Source organism: Phoenix dactylifera, chromosome 3 (assembly GCF_051530095.1).
Source record: "Phoenix dactylifera cultivar Ajwa chromosome 3, Ajwa_hap1_PhDact_Kaust_v1.1, whole genome shotgun sequence".
Classification (NCBI taxonomy): domain Eukaryota; kingdom Viridiplantae; phylum Streptophyta; class Magnoliopsida; order Arecales; family Arecaceae; genus Phoenix; species Phoenix dactylifera.
The window spans coordinates 44111494-44138910 of NC_143192.1; the positions used below are offsets into that span (position 1 = coordinate 44111494).

Sequence of the window (27417 nt, forward strand, 5' to 3'; positions counted from 1 at the left end):
TTTTCGGCACTTTCCCACTATAGGGGTGGGGATGGGGGCAATTTCGGCAGCGCAGCCGCGGAAGGGGGCTCAAGAGGGGGCTGGCCGTGGTCGGCTGCGACTGGCCGTTGCAACCGATTTGGCCTTTCTCTTATAGAAAGGCGAGATCAGGAGGTGCAGAAGTATTTTTTTTATTTTTTAAAAAAATAAAAAAGGGCTCCAGAATCGAGAATTAAAACTGGTGAAGTTATTGGACCGAAGATTTTAGGACCGGTCAATGGAGACTTTTTGTTATACCAGAGTCTTTCGGAGGATAAGGAATTAATTTCTCCTAATTGTATGGGATAGACATAGTTGCTAAAGATTTCAGATTTAAATAATTTATTTTTTTAATTATGTATTATTTCTCTCCTTGGTTAGTTTATTAATAAGAGTGGGTCCTTTTTTTATTATGCATTGTTTCTCCTCTTGTGTTTCTCATTATTAGTATCTGCTCTAAGGTACCGGTTAAGGCCTGCTTGGAAAGGAAAAATTATTTATTTGGAAGAAAATCTTATATTTTTGATTGTTTATTGGTTGGTGACTAGAGATAAATTTGGAAATTGATTTTGTGGAACACAATAAAGGTGCTCTAAGAATTCATGATGTTCCATAAAGTCTATAGTTTATGAATGGTTGATGTTGCAAATGGGTCGGACATGCTGCCATGATGATGAATAACTAATGTGAACCATTTAAAAAAATATTCAAGTTGAAACCAAATTTGTTTTGAAATTAAAAATAGTCCGAGAAAACCGAGCTAATCAAAGTTGGGGTTTGGTGAGATAAAAAGCTTAACCCTTATTTGTATCTGTGTATGTACTACAATCCTAATATCGGAACTGATCATCTCCACCATCAAAGATTCAAAGTTCACACGCTCTCCACCACTTTAAACCTACCCAAATTTTTGTTTGAACTTCCATATGATGACTAGGATCATGTCTTACTTTTTTTTTTTTTTTTGAATGGAGAGGAAGGAGAAGAAGACCAACCTATAGGATAATTACCGAGGCTAAAAATTGAAGACACACTTGAACTAGAACCTTTGGTTGCTAATTAGAGGGGGATGGCCATTGCGATAAGCCTTAGTCACAAGATTATATCCTAGGCATGGCTCGGGAAATATATTTTGGCTCACCACCTATTCTATATTTTCAATATGATAGTTTATAAATGCTTGTGTAGGACCTTAGGAACGATCCAACCCCAGCACAATAATCACCAAAACTTAGCATGTCACACTAATATCCAATTGATATGTAGGGTTCGAGAAGCAATGGGTAATGATACTCTTTTCTCTATTTATCTATACTCCTTTTTTTTTTCTTTGTAATTCATATAATGTAAGTTTAGAGGCTATCTCTGGCTACCCTCTTAATTGACATCTCTCAATTGGACTACATTGAAATTTCATGCATATTAAAAAAACCAAAGAAGAAGAGAAGTTCACAAATCTACATCTGTTGGTGTCGGGAAAACATAGTTTTACTCTGGCTGCTTGAATAGAGAGAAGACACTCCTTGTGTGGCATATTTGTTTAATTAATTTGCTAACCCTTGTATTAATTCTAAAGAAGGACGAGAGCAACCCTTACAGAGTTTATGCTGGTGTTGCTGATATTCTTTGTATGATACAAGCAAGGTAGTATTAGTTCATGCTTATAGGCAAGCTAATTGCATGATAGATTTGTTGGGAAATGCAAATAGAATAAGTTTCAATGGGCCAAAATTGCACTTCTATATAGAATGTAGAGTAATGCCAAATTTTGAATTTTGGCATGAATAATGTAAATATGTGAATATGTTTATTGGTGGAGAAAGTACATTAGGCCTATAGTTAAAAATTGCATCTGCATGGCATATCAAAATGTAAAGTTCTTTGATTAGAGATGCAAGAAAATAAAAATTTAACCGCTTCAGTTGCAAAAGCACCTTGAACTTCTATATAGCACAACATTGGGACAATTTCTAGCACAAGATAGTTTCTAACCCATTGGTTAGAATTTATGTTCAGGCACCACCAACTTTAAGCTTCACGTACCCAAGTTCAATGAATTGTAGACCTAGATGTTCAGATTCGTGATATATAATCTATAAAGTGATAAAGCACGTGTTCTTAACTTACACAAGTGAGATGATACTTTTGAATCTTTGATGTATCGACACTCACTTGCTGGTACCGAACCTTCACCCTCTTGTCCGGCTAGGGGTGATACCATCCAACCAAACACCACTTGATGGAACTAAGGCTACAAATGGGTCAAGTTGACTCGATCCGACCCGATTTAGAGGTTCCATGGAGCCGGGTCGGGTTCTAAAATTAGACTCGTTCCATTTTCTGAGTCAAGTCTGGGTTTACTAAATTCTGACCCAACCCGACCCATTTGATTTTTGGGACAATTTTGGGTTTCTTATTCTATGACTTGACCCTTTTGATTTTTCTTAAAATTCTGGGCAATTTTTCTCGTTACTTTTAGAAAATGGAGACTACTCGGGACTCAGCATACTTGGAGTTCTATGGCCTTTGGTATGTTCTCTCTCTCGCTATGTGTGCGTACTTCATTTTCATGGATATTGTGGGAAATATTGACTCTTTTTCTTCTAATTCTCCTGAAACTATATAGATATTGGTGTCATGTTTGGGGAAAAGAACAAGTTCAACAACAATGATCAAGAGCTCAGTTCGGAAGATCAATTGGGAGAATCCATTCTAAGAATAGTCAGCTTGGAATGACATTTCAAACAGTGTGGCCAATTTCCAGAACATCATTGACATTTGCACCCTGACCATTGGCATCTTTCATGCCTTTGTCTCTTAAAATCTCTATGGGTGATAGATATCATGAATCGTTGTGTTTGAATTACTGTTATTTATAATACACCTAAAACTTCATTTTTAGTAGCCAAAGAGGACAATTGGTTGGGACACAAGGGATTTGTGCAAATATTGAAAATTATTTTAACAGTGAAGTTGAGCAATGCTTGAACTTGGTGTGAATAAATAATTTGCTAAGTCAGAGATGTATCTCAGCACTGTAATGAAAAATAATTTTGCAACCCATTTTAAAATTTCCTCTAGGCTTACCATATAAGCATCACAGTATAGAGAATTTCATAGTTGACTCTAATTCACCAGCTTGTTCATTCAGATTTCAGTGTGATTCGGATTTGTTAATTATACATGAATTTTTATAACACGTTGTGCATAATACTAAAAATTGCTTTGTATTTATTTTGTAAAATTGAATAGGGTCCGGACCTAACGAGAACTAGATTCAAATTTTTTGGGTTGGAACTGAGTTATACATGGATCCGACTCGACCTGAATGACTCGTTGAGTCAAAAATTGTAGTCGCAGACCTGACCCGTTCGACTCGATCTTCTATTGGATTTGGTTTGGGTCTAAAATCAGGATCCGAACAAGAAACCGGATTGGGTATGAATCACTAATGACCCGATCCGAGGTGTCCTATTTGCATCCCTAGATGAAACTATATCTCAAAGTTTCTAGATATTGTATCCCATATTTCAAGATATAATATATATTTTGTTAAAGTTTTCCATATATTAGTCCACAGATCTTTCAATTCGATATTAATTCCTGCTTTCTATATTTATATTATAATTCATGAATCTTGTGACTTATTATTTATACTATCTTGGATTAAGATAACCAGATAATAACAGAATATTCTCTTTATATTCTCCTAACAATGCTGATTTAGTATCATCTAGATATTTTTGCCTCTAGTTTTTGAACTTTTAACTTATGCCTCTCTACAATTTCTCTCCTTGTAGCCAAGTATCGAGTAAGAAAAAAGTGAAGTGAATAAGAAGTGACCAAATCCGAGCCCCATTCCTTGTCAAGCCAATGTCACTTTATTCTTTGCAACATTGATTAACTTTAACAAGAGTTAGATCAATGATAATTAACAAAAATGATCGTATCTACAAAAAAAAAAATTCACAAAAATGTTATTATAAACAAAAATAAAAATTTATCTGTAAATATAAAAATATTAGGGGGTAATCCATAATTTTTTTTATGGAGCCCAACATATTCGCAATACCCAAGGAAGATAAGGATTCCCTTAGGATTAGCGACCTCGCAAATCAATGGCCTAGGTCAAGTGAGAGCTCTGAAGGCGCAGCGCATATAGAATGTACCCGGTATGGGACTCACACACAACTCCGCCGCTCCACTATTAAATAGCGCCTTGGAGCGGCGTCGGTTGTTCCCTTGGCTTTCCGCCTTTCGCCCCTCTCTCCTCTTCCGACCTCGATCGGAATAGACAAGAGAGAAGCCTTAGGTGGCCTCTTTCTCTCGCCAAGAGCGCCGATGGCCGACGGCCAGTGGAGGTACGGCGACGCTCGCCACCAGGTGTCGGCCCCTTTGTCTCCCCTTCAGATCACCGTGAAGCGCCCTCGTTCCGACCACGGAGGTGCTTCCTTCGCTTTTTCCGTCGCCTAGGGTTTCGCTTCTTTCCACTTGCCATGATATGTCTCCGGATGTTTCGTTGATTTAATTTGGATTTTGTTTCTACTTTATGGGGTTTTCCTTGTTCTTTTGGTGGTGGTGATGGGTGCAATGTTGGAAAATTCTCTGTATTTTCTCTTTCTTGATGAGTTAACGTACCTTGAGATCGAGTAGTTGGTCCTTGATACAGTTTAAAGATGGTTTTCTGGGAGAATTTTAGATGAAATTGCTTGTTTTTGTGACTGTGGCATTAAATCTTATCGTATTAGGGTTTTAATGGTTGAGAGATTGGTTAGAATACGTGGATGATGGCTAGGTTTGAAGAATTTCTGTAATTTACTGCGTCTTTGTCTATTATGTTGGTACTGTCAATCTGCTAGTTGAGATATTCACAATTGAGGGGCCAGAATAATTCTTGATCTCGTCGTATTTATTTCTTATCAACAAATTCATTCGTTTTCTTTCTGGATAAGAAAATTTGGTTCTGTTATTTTGTTTATCTGTGCCTCTGATAAAGTTTAAGAAAAGGAACATTTGCTAATGTGTTGGTTCCCTTGAATTTCCCTCAGGCCTTGTTTGGGAAAATTCTTGAGAAAATTCTTGCTCTTTGATTTTCTATGTTAAAATAATCATGAGAAAATTCTTTATTTTTTCCTTTATTTTACTGACTTAATTTCCTGTTCTTTTGCTCTCTTGGCAACCAAACATAGTCTAAGAGATTTTAGGGGATGAGCTTTTTAGATGGTTGGGGAAGCATGAGATGCGGTTGGGGGCAGAAAATGGTGCATGTAGAAAGTGTCTAGGAGGTTTATTTAAATCATATTCTTCTGTTGACTTATCATGTGGCTGTCAGGTGCCTATTGTCCCTTGAATTCCTCAAGGAAAATAAGATTCTCAGAATAGATTTTTCAGAGATAAAAATCCTATGTTTTCAGTCAAAAATCTTGTTGCATTCTCTATGAAAAACTTGCTCTTATATCCCCTTTATCTTGTATTTTGCAATTACTTTTACATGCATGGATGTGCATGTATGTGTATTGCCAATTCATGAGACCTTTGCTTTATCTGAAGCTTGGGGAATTTGATGCCCCATTGTCTCATGCCAGCCCTTGCAACTGTGGCCATAGCATCATCATCAAAATGATTTCAGTAGGTCAACAGTTCAAGTCCTGAAGAATAAACAATGGCTAATTGTCTTTCTACCACATTGCTTCACACTCAATGGCTTTGTTGGCATCTTGACCATTTAACCACCCAATCTAGCATTCTTAAATGGTCGATTGACAATTCACAAAGAACAAGTGTCGTTAATGAATTGAAGTTTTGCGTGATCGGGTTTTACATGTAAAAATAGCGTCTGTGTCCTAAATTTTTTTATCATTTGAATGATTAACTAATTTTTGCCGCATGTAAAGTATTGTTAACTAATTTTACACATCCATAGCCTTCTTTAATCAGCTTTCCTGATTTTCAAATCTTGTGTGGCAGAAATGGTTGTAACATTGTATTGGGTTATAAACTTGTAGCTGGTAATCCAATGTTATCTTTGTTACAATTATATTCTTGCTCTTGTAGTAAAAGTATGTTTAACAATATTTATTATTTTGAAATAATAATGATTTCTTTCTATGGAATGCTAACTAATATAAATCAGAAGCAAAATTTTGTTTAATTCTCATTACAAAATCAATGATAGCCCATGTAAAGTGTGCATAATGATCTATCTTGGAAGGAGGTCTCTTTTGCTCAACTAAATGTGTTTTGACTTTGAAGATGTTCCTAGTGGTCTGGAATATGTTGATTATTATCCTCGTGAAGAAGGGAGGGTGGGATGCCGTGTCATCAGGGACACTGCATCGATCAATGCATCCTATGAACGTTATTTGCGTGAGCGGGTATGCTAGAAAGATGCTTGACATTTTATTTCTTTTGTTAAATTTAATGTTATAAAAGTCTGATCTGCATTGGGAAATTTTACAGCGAAATGTGTCTTATGGTGGCGGCGAATCCCTTAGGCCAGTTGCTGGTGGAATGGGTAGTCATTCTGTTGATGATATGCATATGATGGGTGTTGGGGGCATTGATGGACAAAGTGATGGATTTGGAAGTGGTAGACCAGAAATGCCTCTGCCTCCAGATGCATCGAGCACATTATTTGTGGAGGGCCTTCCTGCGAACTGCACGCGCAGGGAAGTGTCTCGTATCCTTCTATAGATGTTCTAGTCTTTCGATATGTACATTTTTCCAGGTGTTGCTCCTTCATTTCTATGCAGATATTTTTCGTCCATTTGCAGGTTTTCAAGAGATTAGACTTGTGAATAAGGCATCTAGACATGTGAGTTACTGCTTTTACTGGATTGGATTATTATCTGGTCTTTTCAATCCATTATTTGTCTACATCTTAAAATTTTTTCCTGTAACGTGCTGCAGCCTGGAGGAGATCCACTTGTTCTATGCTTTGTCGATTTCTCTAACCCTAGTCAAGCTGCAGTTGCTTTGGATGCTTTGCAAGGTGAAGGAACAGTATTGATTTTCCTATCTATTGTTATGGACTTGTTAGGCTCATTTATCTTTACATTTATTTTCATGCTTGTTGATGCTATTTTTGTTATGCCATGGGTTCTCTTGTGATTGTTTGTGCTCTTTACCAGTTCTTATATCTTGGTTGTTTGATTTTGCTCAGCAATTTCTTTAAGGTTCTCCATTTATAATGCTGGTTCAGTAACATTATATCCCAGATTGTGTTATTATTGCTGACATTTGATTCCCTTGTTTGCTTCCTGATTTTGAAAATGGTTTTAGATATAAGTTAATCAAAGTAGTTTGGAATTAGAATGCTTTTCAAAAGGTTTCATGACACATCTGCTTCATGTTATGTAAGAACATTGAGTCCTTTTTTTTCTTTAAATGAGATTTCCTCCGTATTTGTTATGATTTGGCTCATCTAAATTTCCTTGGTTACCATGCAATGCAGAAGATTGCTATTTTTTTTATTCTGGTCAAAAGATAAAATATAATTGAAGTGTATATCAAGGTGTGCATGTAATATGTTACTATGACAGCACAAAGAACCTCGATAGTGGAAAATGGATGTAATTTAAAAGTCTTATAAGTTAATGTGATAGAGCTTTATCGCACGTGTGTTTGGAAAGGGTGGTCTAGTTGGTTCAAAATGTTCCATCTCACATGAATTTTGTTGCTGCTAATTGAGTGAAAGTTTTTTGAGGCCCACCATGAGGAATTAGAAAGTGTTCCATCTTTTGTAAGCTGGCCAATACAAATAGCATAAATGATATATCTGTTTGCGGGGCAATATACCAGTAAAGGTACTTTCCTCAACAAGTATGAATGTCCAATTGTTCATGTCATGCTCATTATTGTCATTTGTCATTTCTAGGATGTTCATTCAATATTTTACTGGATATAAAGGTTGTCTGTTGTGTATAGGCATATTGACTTCCTGAGCAATCTTGAAAGCTGTCATCGTCAATCCCCTATTTACTACGAAAAGATGTAATTGCAGTAGCTTCCCATGTGCTATGGAAAAGATTCTAACAAGGCAGTAGTGATATTAAGATATTGGTTTTTTTTGATTATGATGGGTATTTTGATTTGAGCAAGGGGTAATGACGAATTAACAAACTTACAGGCCTGTTGTTAGTGTTTTCTACAATAAAATGTCAACCTTAAATCGTCATTCATTTATGCTGAACTGACTCTTGGTAGGCATGCAAACGTAGCAGCACTAGCTAAATGTACATTGAGTGTTTCACTGTAGATAGAAGTAATTTTAGGTGGAATCATGCAATTGCTGGATACGTGTGTGCATGTGCTTATATCATGTATATGCACATAAGTACTTCTGTATTCTGCAACTATGCAAAGTTTTATTTTGAGGGATAACGTCACTTAGTGTGCGTGTGTGTGTGTGTGTGGTGTGTATAATCCATGTATTTGTGCACCTTTTTGGAGGCTTGAGGTTGATTTGCTAGGTCGGAGAGAAATAGGGAGTGGTCTTGCTTAGAAGTGCTGCACAGGGAGGTTGGAGATAGAGGAGCCTTTCTTTCTCTTTGTTCTTCTGTTTTTAATATGACTTCCATTCTAAGTGTCGACATGTTTGTATCTAGCCTGACCTATGTTTTTGTCTGTCTTTAGTACGGTGGCTAATTCTCCTGGGCCTTCAAATGAAATATTTTATGGATTTGATCTAAATTGAGCGCCTTATATGGGTTGGTTGTGTTGGATGAGGCTGTAGCTAGCTGCTGCATGAACTCTCATTGCTTAAGATCATGTAGGGTTTTTATATTGGGACCCGAAATTTGTTTCCACCTTACATCTTGGATTTGAAGTAAATACTTACGAACACTTTAAATATCCCAGCTTTTGGAGGAACTGTGGCATTTAATAATGCGAAAAATTTGGTATGCCAAACATCTTGATAAAACAAAATCCATAGATTGTTTTTCTAGGACTCGTTTAATGTGCAAAAACAACCTTAATTGCTGGTACTTGGCATGGAGTCGCATAAGTGGGCTTCCTTTATGGAATGTTTTAGTGCGCAGTTTGGTTCATGCGTTATATTGTAGGTCCTCTTATGCTCCAAAAAACAATACGTCGCTTACACAGCATAAAGTTGTCACGATTCAATTTTGCAGGTTATAAGTTTGACGTGCATGACCGAGATTCAGCCAATTTAAGGCTGCAATTTGCTCGCTTTGCTGGTCCGAGGTCAGCTGGCAGACCTCGTGGCAGGCGTTGATATCGGGAGGATTTTCTCTTTCCAGGTGACAGATGCTGATATTTCAGTCTATGCGTTTGTGTGCAAGTAAAACATTTGCTTGAAGATAATGTCAGAGGGTTATACACTCATTATGCTGAATCATTATTCAACTGTTACCATCTTGTAAACATGTTGAGATCAGGATGCTTTGTTGACCATGGGACTGTTAGTAGATTAACCTTTCCGGTTTTCTTTTCATAGACTTTGAACGTGAGAGTGCGGAAACTTTTGAGTTTATATTGCCTGGCATATCTATTGTCTATCCCATAAATTGGCTTCGCAATGGCATTTTCCTTCAAAGGACAATATGTGCTATTGTTTGATGTTCTGAAGTAGTAACTAGTTTGACATTAGTGCTGCAGTTGATATGAAATTCATGGTCCTTTCTCCAATTACTAATTTTGAAGATTGATTGCGGTACATCTATTTATCAATTGCTTATATATGCAAAGGGGTTAACTCTTTGTTTATAATGAATTATATATGAAACTTTGGGATTGCAACAGTGGACAAAGCTAAAGTAAGCTACTTATGAGGTAGTTTAGAAAATCGAATTGGTGCTTTGTATTATGTCACCTCAATGACACGAGCTTCATGGCTGATTAATCTCAATTCAACACAATTTAGCAATCTACTTTCCGTTTTAAAATTATTGAATGGGCCGAAGAGATGGTTTTTTGTGATTTAAACTATGAGTCTTGGGTTACTGCTAAAATTTGGTCGAAGGAAGCTGAGTTTGCTAGGTGCCAGTTGTCTGTATTGGGCCCCATGCATGAGAAATTTGCATCATTTGCATGGTTTATCTAGCTATCTCTTTTATCAAGTTGCAACTACGAGGGTTTGTCTCTCCCTACTCTATGATTCTATGTGCCATTTTTCCTTGTGATACATTCTACATCTGGGCTTGAAAGTTGGGCAAGTTGTCAAATGTGAAATTTTGTTGCATTCATCAAAATAGGACAACTCCAATATATTTTTTCACTCATTGATTTAGGAAAATAAAGAAGTACCTGTAGCAGTTAAGATGTCAATGCATTCATTGTTCCTGTTTTGGCTTGTAGATTGGCATCATGTTTGAGAAGTTCCACATTTTTGTCTTCTCATTTCTCATTATCTTGATCTTTGGAATAGTTTTCTAGTGCATATGTATAGGTGGGTATTAATAGTAAAGGTAGCACCTAAGCTTGGATATTCCAATAGCAAATCTTGAGTTAAATTCGGGATTGCTTATGTTTGTATAATTTCTTGGGGTTTGTTGCCTATACTTTATATCATATTTCTTGTTATTTGTCCGGGTTTTGAATTCGTTTACTTATGAATTTAAAATATGATGTGTTAAAAAATGTCTATACCCCACCCCCACGTGTGGGGAACACAACATAAGCTCATATGGCTAATGAGATTCTGGATTCTGTGTTTTCCTTGCACCAATATAAGTTCAATAAAAGGCTAGGATGGTTAAAGATTTCAATTTGTTTTTGGGTTCGTCAACTCCGGACATTATAGCCAAGAATTGTTGGTCATTTTTTATGCTTTACTGGTTAAACTTTGAATTGAGATCTTAAGGACATGTATATCAGAAGCAACGTCGGCGGAACCATCCCGAATCGGGCGGTTCCGCTCGTTCCGAGCCACACCGGTGAGACCGGTACGGTTTCGGCTGTAAAAATGAGACGCTTGCCGGAGCCGGAGGAGAAAGAAAGAGAGAGCGCAGGAGGGGAGGTAGGGAGAAGGAGAGGTGGCAGACACCGGCGGAGGGCCGTGGAGGGCCGGTGAAGGCTATGATAGCCGAGGCCGTTGTCGGTTCTCCTGTTTCGAAAGAAAGAGGGGAACGGCTGCAACGCCGCTTGCCATGGCTTCCGCCGGCATCCACCACCCTCCTTTGGCCTTTTCTCCCTTGCTCTCTCTCTCTCTCCTTTTATCTCTCCCACGGTGCCGTGCCTTCTTTCGGTACGAGCCCAACATGTAGGGAGTTGTTCCGCCGGGGAACCGGTATGGTGCCCGATATCAATTCTTTCGACTTTGATTAGAAGGAATCTAACGGATGTTGTAAGGAACTTTGTAGATTGAAGTTATGTATTGATGCTGTAATTTGGAAGCCTCATGATGAGTTAATCCACATACCTGTTTGCAATATACGAGATTTTTAATAAAATATATAGAACCATTTGCACTACCTCTCTGTGAAGAACATGAGTAAGGGGGTGATATTTATCCATTTATAAAATAGAGTGATATTTGGTTCTGCCCCAGTACCCCACTGCAGGATGCTGCTTTCTTATTGTATATTTTTTAGAACAGTTGCAAGCTATCTTTTTGGCAGATACTCTTTTTGTAGATACTATGAGCTTGCAGATTCATATTCCTCTTTCTGATTAAAACTAGAAACCTATGTTCCTTTTTTGGGTTAAAAGGAACGTAAATAAATTATTTTCTTTGAGAATACATCCTTTGTTTGTTGGAGAAATAGAAGTTATTGGCATCTTTCCCCAAAGAGCTTGACCTTGGAAGAATTACCGGATCTTGCAACAGGAAAAGAAAGAAATAGAATACAATTCTGTTATTGTGCGAAATCATTGATGGATAAAAAATAGTACTTTTCTGATCCGGAGAGTTGAAAATATGATGCAAAGGAAATGCACCAATAAGATTTCTTTTAATTTTCATTGGCATTTAAATTCTCTTTTTCTAAAAAAATATTAGATGTGCTTTTGCTAGTAAGGCTGTAGGTGGAATGGGTATGAGCGGACACACTTATATTTACATCCTTGCTTTTGTGGAAAAAACTATAAATATGAGTGTTAGACAATTTGTCTTTTTCCCTTGTTATGAGCCAAAGATTAGGATCAATGTCTGTATTTGCTACAAATGAATATTGATATTCTGCTAGTGACTGGTAGGCAATGTGTAGAAATTTGTGGCCACTTAATGAGATTTATACCTGTAATCGTGGTATGCGTACATGAGTATTGTGGCTCCTTGCCTTTTAGACAATTGATATGTGTGTCACTTGAATCCAATTGGTCGATCAAATAAACAAGGATAAAGGTATGTTAAATAATAAAAGTTCCCAATGTTCTTTATATCGTAATAAATTTATGCTTATGTTATTGCGTACCCAAGCATCAAGTATGTATGCAGATTTTAATCTGCGGTTTGCTCCTGATCAAAATAGGAGACTTGCGTGCTCCTGATCCAGATAGGAACAAACATTAATGCATTAGGGCTGCAATTGGGTCAGGTATAACAAAAAGTGAAATTAAAATGGTTTATTTTATAAGAATAGTTATTTCTGAAGTTACACAATTTTCTATTTGGTCAATTTTTTTGAAATAACTTTTAGTTGAAGTTATTTTCTTGGCTTGGTAAAGCAGTATTTGGTTCAGGAATTAAGCAGGCATAAAGCTGGTCACGAGTCTTTGATTTATCAAACAGCTACTAAGTGATAGGAAGCAATAAATAGTTGTATGGGTCAAACTTGCTTATATTAGCCATTAAGAAGAGTATATATTTTTATATTCGTCTATAATGTATTATTTATATGCCTTTCTTTTGGGATAGACTAAAAACATCTTTAGTCAAAACTTATTCTAGAAATTGTAGCCTTACAAAAATAAAAGTAAATTTGGCCAATATTTTAATGAATATAACTTTCCTATGTAATTTTTCCGATCCTAATTTTTAATTTTCCTGAACCAAATGTAGCTAAAAGAAAATGGTGGCTGTCATAGATAAAGCTCTATGCTGGGAAAAACTATGATATCTTTTTTTTTTCTTGGATCAGTTATGCCTGGCATGAGGCAACTTGATTGAAGCCTAACTATGATATCTTTATAACTGTTTCTTATGTCTGTATCTAGCACTCTTATTTTTAGATTTTCTATAGATTGTGTTATATTATAACAAGCTGACAACCCAATGTAAGCCTAAGATTTCAGCTAGCCGGTCATCCATTGCAGGATGGAAAATTAATTGGATGTGAGTAGGGACCGTTAGTGGTATATGAGGCTTCTCTAGGAGAAAGCAGTCAAGCTGCAATTCTAAAGTTTGGATGCCACGACACAGCTCTTCCAGGGTATACTCCCTTTCAAAAGAAAAATAATAATAATATTTTGAAAGCCCAAATGAGGCAAGATCTTCTGTGGTTTCTTAGATTACATTTGTTTTGAACATAACGATATAAGCACCAGGTTTATGAGTTACCTAGTTCAAACATTTGAGAAATACTTCTGAAGGTTCAGACTTGTTGCCTTCTCCAGTTGATGGTGTGCACGTGTAGGTTATGTCCTGATTTACTTGCCTGAATAACATTTGTTTTTCTCAAGCAGGTACAATTTCTGATGCGATTTTCAATCGAAACATACACATTGAAGATAAATAGTGAAGCTAGATAATTTTATGGTTAGTGTAAACATATTTTTTTGACTTGAAGTTCTACTACCTTATGTTGAATAGATAATTCACATGGCTTGCCATTGCAGCTTTCCAACATATTGTGGATTTTTTTTTGTATTCTGCTCTCAGTTTTTTAAAAAAATTGACTAATAAGAGTGAGAGAGCATAACTTGTTAGAAAATTGAAGTGACATTACTGTACCACACGGGCTTTGTGATGGTCTGCTCTACTCCACAATAACATGCATTTTTGTTGTTGCTGGCTGACTGGTGGCTTTGTTAAAAATGTTTTTGACTTGCTATTGCAAGTGTGAGAGTGAAATAATGTGAAATATAATCAACAGTAAGAGAGATAGTGAAATAAGAATATGTATTGTCTTTTTTTCAATTATTCTATTCTGGCAATTTATTTGTTGAGTACTTGAAGGTGTTGGTGTCGTCCTTTCCATTTGTCACAATCCGTCTTTTGGAGCTATAGAAAACTGTTGTTGTTATTATTATTATTATTGTGTGTTATTTTATGCAGTTCAACCCTCTTATCCTCTGGTTTTCCTGGTGCACAGGATGGGGTTTGTGTCATTCAAAAGCGGGTAGGTTTGGTTCATGAGAGATCGGGTCATTTATGGAGCACTTTGGCTCTTTTCGATGTCACGATCAGGCTTTGAGTAATGGAGTGTACCCTCATGGCATGGGCATGTCTTCGGCTACCAAGACGAGGTGAGAGAATTTAATTATGATATTAGAAGAATTACATTTGACATCAGGACTGTGTGTCTTTTATGAGGAGAAAATTTGTCTTCATCGATTTCATCGGAAATGCAAACCCGTTTTCCGGTTGCTGCTTCCCATTTTTTTCCGTCTTTTGGATTGCACTTGCCTTTTCCTTCTTTATTTCTTCTTCTTTATAATTTACTTCTTGTGGAGGTTCGACTGATTATTTGTTTAAGCTATGCTTTGCTTTGCCCATGTATAGTTAACCTATCAAATCATGTTATTCTTGTCTTGTACGTTGATATGTAATTTTCTACATTTAGATGTTTCGAATGACAAATTTTAAAAAGAAAAGAAAAACACTGACTTCTTTTTCGCCTTTTCCTTTGTGCGTCGATGGTTTGGGCCGTAGGATCCCTGGTCCATCACCTGGCGTTTCCTCGTGTGGCGGGCCATGTTCCCTCGCTTGAGTCCTGCGCGCCAAGCGCTCACACACTGCGGCCCAAAATCTAGCGCGCAGGCCGAGTGTGGCGCGTTGCACAGTGTCCGGCACACGGCCCGCTCGAGAGAGCCTCGGATGGTCACGGACAAGTCCAGTTGGAGTCCGGGGGGCTCGATGACTCGATGGTGATTTGCCATCGCAGTGGGACCCGCGCCTCCACTTCTGCGGTTCACTGGCTCTCTCCCCGCCCCCCAACCTCTGTACGGCTCTGTACGTGTTCGGGCAATGGGTCCGGGTTCTGATTCGAATCTCTTCACGCAGTCAACATTGTGGATTTACGGATCCAACCCAAGAAGCAAGAAACAGAAGGCAAAGTATGTAACGGACCACGTGAGGAAAGGAAAACATCCTTCACCTCGAACGCCTTTTTCCGCTGGTGACCATCCACGGCTCAACTACCGTCGATCCGTCTCTCCCAAGATCTTTGGCAGTTGGCAAAGGAAACAGAGCTAGTGTTTGTCTAAGAATTCCAGTTTCCGATTGGTTGTTTTATCATTTTCTTAGCATTGAATTGGATCCAGTTGTTTGGTGGAGAGCAGGTACCTGGGATATGGCTGGGCAGGATTATTCAGGAGGTACTTGGTGGTGCCTGCTGCTATGTGGTGGCCTTTAATCTTGTTCAAGTCTCTCTCTTCAGGTTTGCCTTCCTCTCTCTTCCTTATAATTTCTAGTTCCAAGCTAAGCAGAAAAGGCCGAAGGAACATCGCTGATTTATGAAATGAACCAATGTTAGGAGTAGCTAATTATACATTATTTTTATATGCATAATGTGGATACAGGGACTCCGTGGGAAGGAAAACAGGCCGAGGCACAGCTTGACTTGTAAACAGTTCTTGATTGCCTTCGTCTGCAGCTTTGCATACAATATGTTCCCCGGTTGGAATTGTGCCGATTGGACTTGATTGGTCATCTGTATGTATGTCTCTCTTTCTATATGTTCTCTTAGAAATGGGACAGACCTAGGATTAAGCGGACACATGCTGGTGGAAGCTCACTCTCTTGTTTCTTAGTTTTGCTAGTATGTGCTTCTTGCTAATGTTTGTGATATGAGACACAAAGCATCTTTCCATTCTGCCTGTTTGATGCCACAGGTCCACCGGAAGCAGGCCCTGAATCTAGAATTTTGGTTAGGACTGCCTTTTTCAAAATGTGTTGTAGATGGAGCAATGACGTGAGTTCAACTTTTTATTATGTTCAATGTTTTAACAAAGAATTGGTGTATAATTGAAGTCACATAATCTCATAAACAACAGATAATCTAGTGCATTGCTATTCATAACATATTTTGGATGAGAGTGGTGTTCTCTGGATGAACTTATTTGTTGCTCTATCTCAATTTTTCACATTCCTATGGTTTCTGTCACATGATCCAATCTCTTGTGAGGGTTAAGCAGTTGTTTTACAAGCTAGCATCCGTTCATGGAGAAAGTCTTAACTGATGTATCAGATGTATGAAGGGATATTCTCGCATCAAATGAGACCTACCGGTCTCATGCTTTTGGGGACTGCACGCTACCAAACAAACTTTCTTTCGTTTCAATTCCCTGATCCTCATATAACTGCAAGTCAGTACATAAGTTCATATGAATTTTGCAGGACTTCATTGATACTCATGAGCATGGATTCTAGTGCCACCCCGAAGCTCGGCCCTCTCAAGATGCATCGTGCGCGGCTATGCGCGAAAAAGATACATGCTGAGACCCCAAATGATCGTCCATGTGGTGATAAATATCTGTTGCAGTTTCTTTTCTGTTGTGGTGCTGTATACTTTGCAGAATTTTCTTGGCTTACTCCTAAGCATCAGATGTATCACTCCTAATACATATTGTTATCCAACATTATATTTGTCACCAGGCGTTTCTCCCAAGTGTTTTATGTGAGTAAATTCTTCAGTTCAGTAGTTCCATAACATTCCATTATCTGATTTGCAAGTTCTAGATCTATTTTGTTCTCCCTAAACCACTGAAGCCCTGCTTTTTCTGATTGTTTTCTCACCTGTTTCATTTGTTCAGTCTTCACTCAGTCATTGCATATGGGTCGCATATGGATTTATAAGTTACTCGAAGCATTGCCTTTGGGCTCTGGATTCAAATCCATGCAGTCTTGTTGGAATCGCAATTGTATGCACTGTTACCGCTGCATGAACTCTAAACATGATAAATCATATGCACTGTTATTGCTGACAGAGGATGGTCGATGCTGCTTTATTTCTATCAGGTGGTGGGAACCTTTATATCGGCACTGGTGCACCTGGGAACCGCATGGGGGCTCGTAAGCACCATTGAATGGGGTCTGATTGGGCCTAGCAGAATCTTTAGTGACCTTGGAAACCATACTACTTAGCAATCAACTGGTTCCTCCTACTTGGCGCCATTTGTCTCCTTGTCTGGCTTGCCCACACGGCCTTTCCACGGCAGCAGTGATCCGCTTTATCGCCGTTTCTTGGATTATCCCCTGCTTGATGCTCGCCTTACATATATGCTAGTGTTGTTACTTGGGTTGGGTTGGATCTTGATGGTCGCCCTACTTGTATGGCATTATGCTCTCGCCCTCTCCAGGGATCTTGATGTGCCAGTGTTGTTACTTGTGTTGGGGTGCCACGATTGTGCCCTCTCCAGGGATCTTGATGCTCAGTGTTGGGGTCTGAGGGTATCATGACCCGTTGGTGGGGATGCAAGTTGGATGGATGCTCGTTGACTTCTTGCTCAACCGCGAAGGGTATTGCCGTTGACTATTGCCTATGCTTTACGGTTTGATCGTGTGCGACGTTTGTAATTTTATGCTTGAAAAAAAAACCCCATCGAATCTCTCTCATCTACTTTTATTTAAATTATATCTAAATATTCATCTTTTATTATTTATTAAGAATGATAAATTATTTAGATAAAATAAATTTTTTTTCAAAAATTCAAGTTGAAGTTTTTTTTTTTTTTTTGGGGGATTGGATATAGCCCATACTTAGACTTCAACCTGATCTGCATGAGAACTGTCAGGTCTTTTTTTTTTCATTAACCTGATCCAACTTGTTGGCTCTGGATTCAAAATTATGATTTGAATATAAAATTGGATTGGATCAGGATCAAGCATATCCCGGGCTTTCATCTTCTTGGAACATGCCGCTTGTGCTTAATCACCACTTTGAACTAATTGCGACGATCTGGCGCCGCGCGACTCCTCAGATGTTAATAAAACGGGTATTATGTCAGTTTAGCCCTTGGACGTGCACGAACGGTGCTTCGCAGCCTCAATCAATCGTTGGATCCAAAAACCTGCCGGTTCCCTCCCCTCGTAGTCCGCTTCGCGTTTGTTCTGGTGGCGGGGCACTCACGGCCATGGACTCCCAGACCGACGGCGGCGGCGGAGGGGATGACGTCACCGCACTGAAGGAGATGCGCCACCAGTTGGAAGACTCCATCGAGGCCCGTCGGCAAGCCCAGCAGGACCTCATCGTCTCCCTTCAGACCGTCGTCCCGGACCTCGTCTCCTCCCTCGACATCTCCCTCCGCGTCATCTCCGCCTTCAACCGCCGCCCCTTCTTCCCCACCCCCAACCCTAACCCTAACCCCAACACCCCCCCCTCCGATCCCCCCCGCCCCCTCACCCCTCGCCGCCGCCCCCCTCTCCCCGACTCCCATTCCCTTCCTCCCCGCACCCGTCCCAAGCCCTCCCCTGAGCCCCGCCGCGACCGCTCCTCTCCCGACGCCGACGGAGGCGGATCCGGCGGCGGATCCAGCGGCGGTGGCGACCACCTCTCGGTCGTCCGCACCATGATCGCCGTCTACCTCCTTGAGCTCATCCCCTTCACCGAGATCGACTCCGCCGCCCTGCTCCGCCGGCTCGAGGGCGACCAGTCCTCCGCCAGCCCCGCCGAGAAGGCCGCCCTGGTCGAGCTCGGCGGGGAGCTCGGACCGATCTCCGCTGTCGAGACGGCGCTCCGGCGGATCGCCGAGGAGAGCGGCGGGGTGCAGCTGGAGGACTTCACGGTGAACGGGAAGTCTATGTTGATGATTTGGGGTATTGATCGGAACAAGCTCCTCAAGGAGCTCCAAGAGTGCTCCTCCCAGAATCAGCAGCCGCGGGAGGCGGAAGCCAGTTTCGCCGATGGGAACAACCAGGGTCAGGGGCCGGGGATGGGCGGAGTCGATGGCGGCGTTGCGATGATGCCGAGGCCACCGCCAGAGATGTGGATGGGGCCTCCTGACCCTCATTTATCTGGCATGTCTCCTATGTTTCCACAGCCTGGCGCGCCGCCGCCCATGGTCGGCCCAAGGGGCGGGCGGAGGGCTACGAGCTCGATGGGGATTCCGAGGATGATGGGCATCCCTCCCCCCAACAGGCCTGTCATGGGGCCTGGCGCTGCTATGGGAAGCCCAAGTCCGGCGCCATTGAACCAAAGGACTGAGGAGGATGAGCTGAAGGACCTTGAGGCATTGCTGAACAAGAAGACGTTCAGGGAAATGCAAAAATCGAAGACTGGAGAGGAACTTTTGGATCTCATTCACCGCCCGACTGCAAAGGAAACTGCTGTTGCGGCAAAGGTTCGGAAATTTTGGTTCTTATTTATATCTGTGTCGCTCTTCTGTGTGTCAACTGTTATGTTAAATTGTTATTCATGAATTCATATGCCTTGATGGATTTCTTGCTAACTAACAAAGGAAAAAATGATGTGATTCTAAAGTTAGGGTCTCTCTAATAGTTGAATGGATCACTTTCAGGAAGAATATATGGCATTTTCAAGTGTTAATGTCAAAATTGAGTGGTTAATATTTTGTTTTTTGTTCGTGAGTTTTCTCACGTCAAAGATTGTGTTTGTTGATTTAGTTAGTATCAGCAATTGTTTGATTTTAGTTTACGCTTTGCACAGTAGAATGGGGAAAGGGGTGATTATTTGCTCCTTCGTGCTAGACTCACTACTCAATTGTTGATTTTCTTGCATTTGTTCTGTGGTATATAAAAATTCTATCACTTGCCTTAAAAAGAATTATAGCAGAACTGCAGGCTTTACTTTTTGCAGAGTTTTACAGAAATCAAGAAGAAGAAAACCTTCTTGCTTATGCTTTAATTCCTGAAGGTGCTAGTAAATAATTATCAACTCTATCTTCATTTCTCATAGGATTGTCAGCATCCACTTGCTTTCAAGAATCGAATTTATGAAATAATTCATAAATTGATCCATTATGCTCATACACCAAATAAAAGCATATATCTCGAACTTTAAGAAATCTCCAATTCTTAATATAATAAAATGAGGCTAAATACGTTGAATTTCAGGCAATCGGAAGAGCTTGCCCTCATTAAATGGACATGTAATGTTTTAGTTTAAATGTGTGCAGGAGAGGATTCTAACCAATAGGGGATTGAATGATACGAAAATATTCAATGGAGTTGAGTGCCAATTTGATTTGGTTTCTGGCATATCTGAATTGCATTTTAATTAAAGTGCATTTTGGCCAGATGAACCAGGCTAAAATGAAACATATGAAAAATATAATGCCATATCAACTTAAACTCGTATTAGTATCTCTGATGGATGACATTTTATAAGGGGCTGGTTGCCCATTCTAAATGCACATTGTCCATTCAAATCTCTTGAATTTTCTTCATTCCTAAATATCTGCCACAAGGTAGAAAATGCTCTCATGACTTGGACTATGACTTGTTTGTTCATGAGAGCATGTGTTGTGTGCAGATTTTTCTGTCATGAATAATACTTGCATATTGCTCCTCAAACTTGGATTTCAACGCAGCTACTTCATGATCAAAAACAATACAGAAATGGGGAATATACTGGAACATGTATAAGTTGTTTAAATTATGTTAACCTGATGCAAAATTATGGGGGTTCATGCCTAAATTCAATTTTTTAAAATTGTCTAGTACTGGTCATAGTGAAAGTTTTATATGAAGTCTCAAGTGCCTTCCCATTTTGGTTCCTTATTCAGGACAGCTTGTGCATCTTTACTGCTTCTATCACTAAACTATGTGTGGAAGCTGCTGAGGGCTTCCTGCTCAAATATTACTTACTTTCCATGCATGTTTTAGCACTCATGGCACCTGATGTTGAGCATTCTGTTTTCAGTTCAAGACCAAGGGTGGCTCTCAACTCAAAGAGTATTGTACACATTTAACTAAAGAAGATTGCCGACGCCAAACTGGTTCATTCATTGCATGTGAGAAGGTTAGTGTTACCATTGATTGTTTAACAAAATCATGCATAAAAATGTAATTATGCCTATATCTCATTATCTTGCATTTGATATGATTTATGTGGAATCTTTTGGATGTTTGTATGCTGCACTTATACTATCTTCATATTATCATCATACTTGTGTTTCACGCAAACTCGTTTGATATTAGAGAAAGGAATTGGTAATTAATTAAATCAATAGATTAATGCCAAAAAGTTGTAGGTTCCTGCTTCTAGTTACATCATTATAGTTAATGATTAACAAAAGTGATTTCATTTCTAACTCTAAAATATTGCTCTAATTGGATGGTTTGGTCAAATTATGTGCTAGAGGTAAGTTCATTACAACACTAGGCTTGAAGAGAAAATAAAGATCTAATATCACTTGTAGTTGACGAAGTTTACCGAGCATGTTTAGGAAATAAAAAGATTTCAAAGGATTTGGAAGTGAATGCTGTACTTCAATAGTACATAAAATCATATATATATTGATCTGGAAATCAATTGACCCTAAATTAGATAGTACAATAAAGCTACACTTTTAAGACTCGTAAATAGATTATGCAACATGCAATTTATATGCACAATCATAGAAAGAATATACAAAAAAAGTGTGGCGTAGTGTACAAGGCTCTGCAATTGTGGAGTCTGGGGAGGGTCAGATATACATAGTCATACCTGGCATGCAGAGAGTTTGTTTCCATGTTTGGAACCCATGACCTCCAAGTTGCAATGGAGCAACCTTACGGTTGCGCCAATGCTCACCCTCCATAGAAAGAATATATAATATATACTAGGTAGGATTTTTGATATAAAGCCATATATATTGAATATTTGGAGTTCAATGGACCGTTAATTAGATGGTACAATAAAATTATATTTGAAGAGTCATAAATAGACAATGCAACATGCAATATATATGCACAGTTATAGAAAGAATATATGGAATATACTTATTAGGGTTCTTGATATATAGTGCAGATAGGGTGAAATTGGTTCTCGCTTTAAGTGAAAATACTTTCTGTAGTGAATAGATGATGTTTCTAAGGATTAAAAAAGAAGAAGTTGAAGAGACTGTGGAATCTTGTACTCTTGCAATCCTTAAAGTCTATCTGTATTTATTAATCAAGACTGGCCAGAAATAAAGGCGCTAAAATAATATCAGCAATCCTAACCCGATTACTTTGAATAGTTTGCATAAATGGAGAATGTGCTTATTAGTTATTAATTAGAGTTCGGTTAATATTCTGACAATAAGAAATGAACTTGCTTCTGCTGATCTTTCTTTTTTGGTCATATCACTTCATCTTCTGATTGCTATATACTGTTTTTAACCTGCCACTTGATTGTTAACAGGTGCATTTTCGGCGGATTATTGCTCCGCACACTGATACAAATTTAGGTGACTGCTCTTTTCTTGATACATGCCGTCACACAAAGGTTTACTTTTTTTTCTATTTTATCAAATCCCCTTAGTCATCTTTTCTTGTATTATGGTTTATAGCTGATTAATACTTTTGTTAACAGACCTGCAAATATGTTCATTATGAACTTGACCAAACACCAGATATACCTCCAATGAGAATGGGTGCTACTAATCTTCCACCTCCAAAACCAATCAAGTCCCAAAGGGCCGAATATTGTTCAGAAGTGGAGCTCGGAGAACCTCAATGGATAAACTGTGACATCCGTAACTTCAGAATGGACATTTTAGGGCAGTTTGGAGTTATCATGGCAGACCCACCTTGGGACATTCACATGGAATTGCCATATGGTACAATGTCAGATGATGAGATGAGAAATCTTAACGTACCTGCATTGCAGACTGATGGTCTGATTTTTCTATGGGTCACTGGGCGTGCAATGGAACTTGGGCGTGAATGGTAAATTTTTCTTTTTGCCATATTGTGCATGAAAATTGCTGGTATTTCTCTTTGTTATAAGAACCAATAATGACTTAGACAGCCATTAGAGCTTTTCTTTTCTTTTAATCATGCAAATATGGTAGAAAGGGTGGGCTTTCAGCATGTGAGAGCAGACAATCAACCATAGCCCTGGCCCCTGGACTTTTATTGCAATTTCTTACTTTTTGCTGTTCTCTTATATATTTTGTTTTTGTGGCAAACTTTAAAAGTTCATTGGAGCAACTTGTAACTGAGGGAGGTCCTGTTTCTACACTACTGTGCAGGAAAACCGTTGATATTGTTCATTGTTAGGAGAATCAATGATGACTTATCCATTACATCTTTTATTTAAAAACATTGTGAAAATATGGTAGAAAGGGCAGGCTTTCAGCATATCCGAGCAGGCAATCAACCATAACCCCTGGCCTCTGGCCTTTGATTGCAATTACTTACTTTTTCCTGATGTCTGATATATATTTGTCCTTTTGACAGACTTAATCTTACATTTGGAGTAACCTGTAACTGAGGGAGGTGTCTTCTTACGGCAAGCTTATCATATTTGTTTATTTCCCCTTGTAGTTCCTTGTGAATATGAGCGAATGAAGACCCCTCTACCATATCAAGTCATGTTATTATCACTGTAATTATTTTTAGGCTTAGTGTCCAAAGACATGAAATGGTCAAACTGCAAAGGATCTTTTGTTAGAACATCTAACACTGTCAAAACTTGTATTGTATGTGAGACAGATTCTTTTGCATAATATAACCAAGATGTTGATATTTGATCTGCCCAAACTGTACCTTTCTATGGTAACATATGTGGCATTTAACGGAGACATGAAGCTTTAAAGGTTCTGTCACTGTGAGTCCAAACTGTAGATAATAGAAGGAAACAAGGGTTTGACTGGAGCCTAGGTGGAAAGAAATAATTGTAAATTTTTGCTCTTTTAGTATGAAGGATATCCATCTTGGTGTTTATATTAAAACAACCTTTTCCATAGTATTACCATACTTGATCTTGTTTTTGTGCTTCTATTTTTTGCTGTCCAAGATTGTTTTTCAGCTGAACAAAGTGAAATTAGTTGGAACTTTTTTAGCTGATTAATTCTGTTTGGTTTTTCCTCTGATCACTGCACCTTTCTAATCATTCAGAGACAGTAACATATCAAATGTTCTTATTGCGAGTTTCTTTTTAATCTCTTATACATGATTGCATTGGCATATTTATTTTATATGTTTATACAAACAGTTGGCTTTAGACTGGTGGTAGGACTTTGAGGCAAACCCATGGAATTTTCTTTTTCTTTTTTTTAACATTCATCAGTTTGGAGCTTTGGGGATACAAGCGTGTTGAGGAGCTCATATGGGTGAAGACCAATCAACTCCAACGAATTATTCGAACTGGACGCACTGGCCATTGGCTTAATCATAGTAAAGAACATTGTCTTGTTGGAATAAAGGGAAACCCAGAGGTCAATAGGAACATTGATACAGATGTTATTGTAGCTGAAGTTCGTGAAACAAGCCGAAAACCTGATGAGGTAATCTCAGATGTTATGCCATGACTCCTTTTCCAACAGAAATAGAAAATAACTAATTCTAACTTTGCCATTATTGCTCTGTGTTGCTAATTTGACAATTTACAAACCCCATTCATTAAGAATGCCTATAGTTCATCTTAGTGAGTTGATTGAGAAAGAATGCATGTTCTCATTCCTTCTCTTTCACATTATCAGCTTTTCGATACTATTATTTTCATGATATCAAGACCTAGAATCTGAAAGGCTTAAGCAGATCCTAGGAAAAATCTTTTGGAAGTATTGATCTTAATGGTTGTCTTTCTTCACAAGGAACCTTGCTTTCAGCATAGCCTATCATTTATTTCCTTTATAAAATTTAATTCTTTCAAAATTTTGTCTTGACTCCCGACATCCTCTATCATTTCATTTTCGTCACCGTATTTCTTAACTTTTCTCTCCATTCTAGGTTTTTGTGCCCATATTGTTTTACCTAACCCCTTCAACATATTGTCAGCTCCTTTCATCTTTCTAACATTTTCTGGGGTATTTGATTTCAGTTTTTCATGTTTATCAAAATCTGTTCATACTTCATAGTCTTTTTCTTCTTTGTTCTCTGCTATTTTCCCTTTCATTCTTCTTTTTGCTCCTCCTTTTTCCAGAAGCTGCATGTTGCACTTCATGCTAGAGATCCTACCTAGCCAAGGTTCAAGTAAAATTTGTGCATAAAGGACTCCTTTGAACATATAGGAAATGATATTTTTATTAAAAAAATCTCAAAAACATATGGTCCTTTCACACAGAGCACAATTAGGCACTCCAGTTTGGTAGTTTTGTGTCACAATTAATTATCAGCACCTTATGGTGTTGCCCTGACACGGCACTCCAAATTGCCTTGTCATGCAACGGTGCTCTGTTATACTCCACTAAAAGTTCATCCTTTTTATTCAATTTGTATCACATAAATTTAGATATACAATCATGCACCCGTTAAGTATGCAAGTTTTCTCAATATGCAAGTCCAAGGTCCACAGCTCACATTTGTACATGGTTTCGCTGCAGATGTACCCAATGCTGGAGAGGATAAGCCCCAGGACAAGGAAGTTGGAATTGTTTGCTCGAATGCACAATACACATGCTGGGTATGCTTTTGCTTTCTGGTTTCTGTTTCCTTGGTTATGTAGTCACACTAGATAGATACAAATGGTATGTTAGATCTTGATGCCAATAACCAGTAATATTTCACCCATTCCATCATAATGTTTGTGTTTAGGCAATTCCATAATTTGATTGCAGGAGAATGGTTTGTGCATTTTTGTATGTAAAACACTGTAAGCTGTGTTATTCAGGATATTTCATCTTAATAATAGGTAAGTTGCTGTTCAAAGTTATTTTCCATTGAAGGACCATAGAGAACCTATTTCTTGCTGCCGACCCATCCACATCCCCGCTCTAAATAAATAAATAAAATAGATTAAGAAAAACAACAATAAGAAGAGGTCCTAATTTGAAAAGTTGGCATGCAGGTTAAGTGTATTTCTTTCATACGACAATCTTCTGTAACTAGGTTGTCCTAATTGAAAAGTTGACTAGGTTCCTATTTGATAATGTTCTGTCCTTCATCATGAACTTAGTTTCCAGAAGTTTGAAGTTAACGTCTTGCCAAGTTACGGCACTCACTAGAGGGGTTCTTGTTTCTAGTTCCTTGCTACAACAAGGATTTCCTCGTATATCAACTTGCACAGGATACTTAAAATTATCTTTTTCTTTTTACTTCCATATTTGTTTCTATATTTGATAATTCAACTTGTTTCCATGGTGCACTAGACCATCCATTCCGATTTAATGGGCTTGCAATTCTAAGGGTTAAATGGTTTTATCAGGTGGTTATCCCTGGGTAATCAATTGCAAGGAGTCAGGTTAGTTGATGATGGTCTGAGAGCAAGGTTCAAGGCTGCTTATCCAGATGTGGAGGTACAACCATCATCTCCTTCCAGAACAACTTCTGCCATGGATGGGGATTCAAACACCACACAAACTAGGAGCCCTTTTGTTGGGACAGACTCAAAACAATCATCGAGCCAATTTATGGAGCCAACACCACCCGCGGGCTATTCCGGAGGAAAACCTATGGGCGCAGATTTTGAGACATCTTCTTAATAGCAGCACGTATAGTTGGTTTCTTTTTGTCATCGTGTGATCTTAGCCTTTTTTCTCTGGGTGCATGTTTCATCAGCTAGTTGGCTTGCCCTTTCTAGGATACAGAAAAAGATGTGAGCAGCTGGATGCTTTCATAAGGAGTGCTGCTGTGATTGCCAGCTCCCAAAACCAGTCTCCCAAGGCAGTTTGGGACATGAGTGACAGGCAGGCCCCATATACCAGCCCGCAGTCACCGCCTCCGGGTGCCGGGGGTGGGTCGCAGAGTAGTGCCGGTAAATTATTTATCTCATAAGTACTGTTACTGCATTTCACAATGCAATTAATGTATAATTAGATTTTTTTTTTTTAATGAGAGAGATTTGATTACTGTTGTACCTTCTCTTTGTCACCTTTTGGGGTATAAAAAAGCCTCAAAAGCAGCTCCATCAGTCCAGCTTTCTTAATACCAAAAGTTCTGTAGTCGAACAGGTACTGGCTGCATGCTCCTGATTCTGCTACCTTTCTGTGAATTGCAACCGGCTGCCCTCAAAAACACCCTTGATTGCTGCAATTTATCCCCTTACCGTGGTGCGATTTAGATCTCATGCGGAGTGGAACTTATGTAGCCCTTGGGTTTGTTTGCAGCATATAGCAGTTTTTGAGAGTTGCAACTTGGAAGGTACTTATTTATTGATAACTATGCAGTGCGTCATCGGATAGAGGATGGGAAGCATGGATCTCAAAGTCTGTCCTGTATTCCGGTGAGCTCCCGAGAAAGTAATGCAG

General features: G+C 38.8%; 2 protein-coding genes across 10 annotated transcripts; both read left to right on the top strand.

Annotated features, from left to right (window-relative positions):
* The first annotated feature begins 4229 nt into the window (after window positions 1-4229).
* On the top strand, window positions 4230-16769 carry LOC113463554 (protein MATERNALLY EXPRESSED GENE 5-like). Of its 8 annotated transcripts, XR_015976447.1 has the most exons (11): window positions 4230-4462; window positions 6271-6392; window positions 6478-6697; window positions 6771-6832; window positions 6928-7009; window positions 9153-9281; window positions 13237-13352; window positions 13606-13678; window positions 14235-14388; window positions 14795-15521; window positions 15664-16769. XR_015976447.1 is itself a non-coding variant. In XM_088718582.2 (6 exons), the coding sequence occupies exons 1-6, from the start codon at window positions 4360-4362 to the stop codon at window positions 13257-13259; spliced, it is 612 nt and encodes a 203-aa protein (XP_088574708.1). In that variant the 5' UTR covers window positions 4230-4359; the 3' UTR covers window positions 13260-13409. The 8 variants fall into 8 exon arrangements, 2 of the variants coding, with proteins under 2 accessions (XP_088574708.1, XP_026665186.3); XR_015976448.1 differs by lacking the exons at window positions 13237-13352; window positions 13606-13678 and having other exon boundaries at window positions 15664-15796; window positions 16481-16769; XR_015976446.1 differs by lacking the exons at window positions 13237-13352; window positions 13606-13678 and having other exon boundaries at window positions 15664-16177.
* Window positions 16770-17464: 695 nt separating this feature from the next.
* Window positions 17465-27103, top strand: LOC103719473 (putative N(6)-adenosine-methyltransferase MT-A70-like). Of its 2 annotated transcripts, XM_088718581.1 has the most exons (9): window positions 17465-17602; window positions 17962-19422; window positions 20964-21062; window positions 22428-22511; window positions 22599-22954; window positions 24300-24516; window positions 25555-25634; window positions 26376-26661; window positions 26751-27103. In XM_088718581.1, the coding sequence occupies exons 2-8, from the start codon at window positions 17998-18000 to the stop codon at window positions 26650-26652; spliced, it is 2538 nt and encodes an 845-aa protein (XP_088574707.1). In that variant the 5' UTR covers window positions 17465-17602; window positions 17962-17997; the 3' UTR covers window positions 26653-26661; window positions 26751-27103. The 2 variants fall into 2 exon arrangements, with proteins under 2 accessions (XP_088574707.1, XP_088574706.1); XM_088718580.1 differs by having other exon boundaries at window positions 26376-27103.
* The last annotated feature ends 314 nt before the right edge of the window (window positions 27104-27417 follow it).

What these genes read in the sequence shown, in the direction of transcription:
- LOC113463554 (XM_026809385.4), top strand. Translation starts at nt 4,360, where the DNA reads ATGGCCGACGGCCAGTGGAGGTACGGCGACGCTCGCCACCAGGTGTCG. An exon ending in CACGCGCAGGGAAGTGTCTC is followed by an intron (nt 6,698 to 6,770) that starts GTATCCTTCTAT and finishes ATTTCTATGCAG; the next exon opens with ATATTTTTCGTCCATTTGCA. An exon ending in TGAATAAGGCATCTAGACAT is followed by an intron (nt 6,833 to 6,927) that starts GTGAGTTACTGC and finishes AACGTGCTGCAG; the next exon opens with CCTGGAGGAGATCCACTTGT.
- LOC103719473 (XM_088718580.1), top strand. Translation starts at nt 17,998, where the DNA reads ATGCCGCTTGTGCTTAATCACCACTTTGAACTAATTGCGACGATCTGG. An exon ending in CAAGCCGAAAACCTGATGAG is followed by an intron (nt 24,517 to 25,554) that starts GTAATCTCAGAT and finishes GTTTCGCTGCAG; the next exon opens with ATGTACCCAATGCTGGAGAG. An exon ending in ATGCACAATACACATGCTGG is followed by an intron (nt 25,635 to 26,375) that starts GTATGCTTTTGC and finishes TGGTTTTATCAG; the next exon opens with GTGGTTATCCCTGGGTAATC.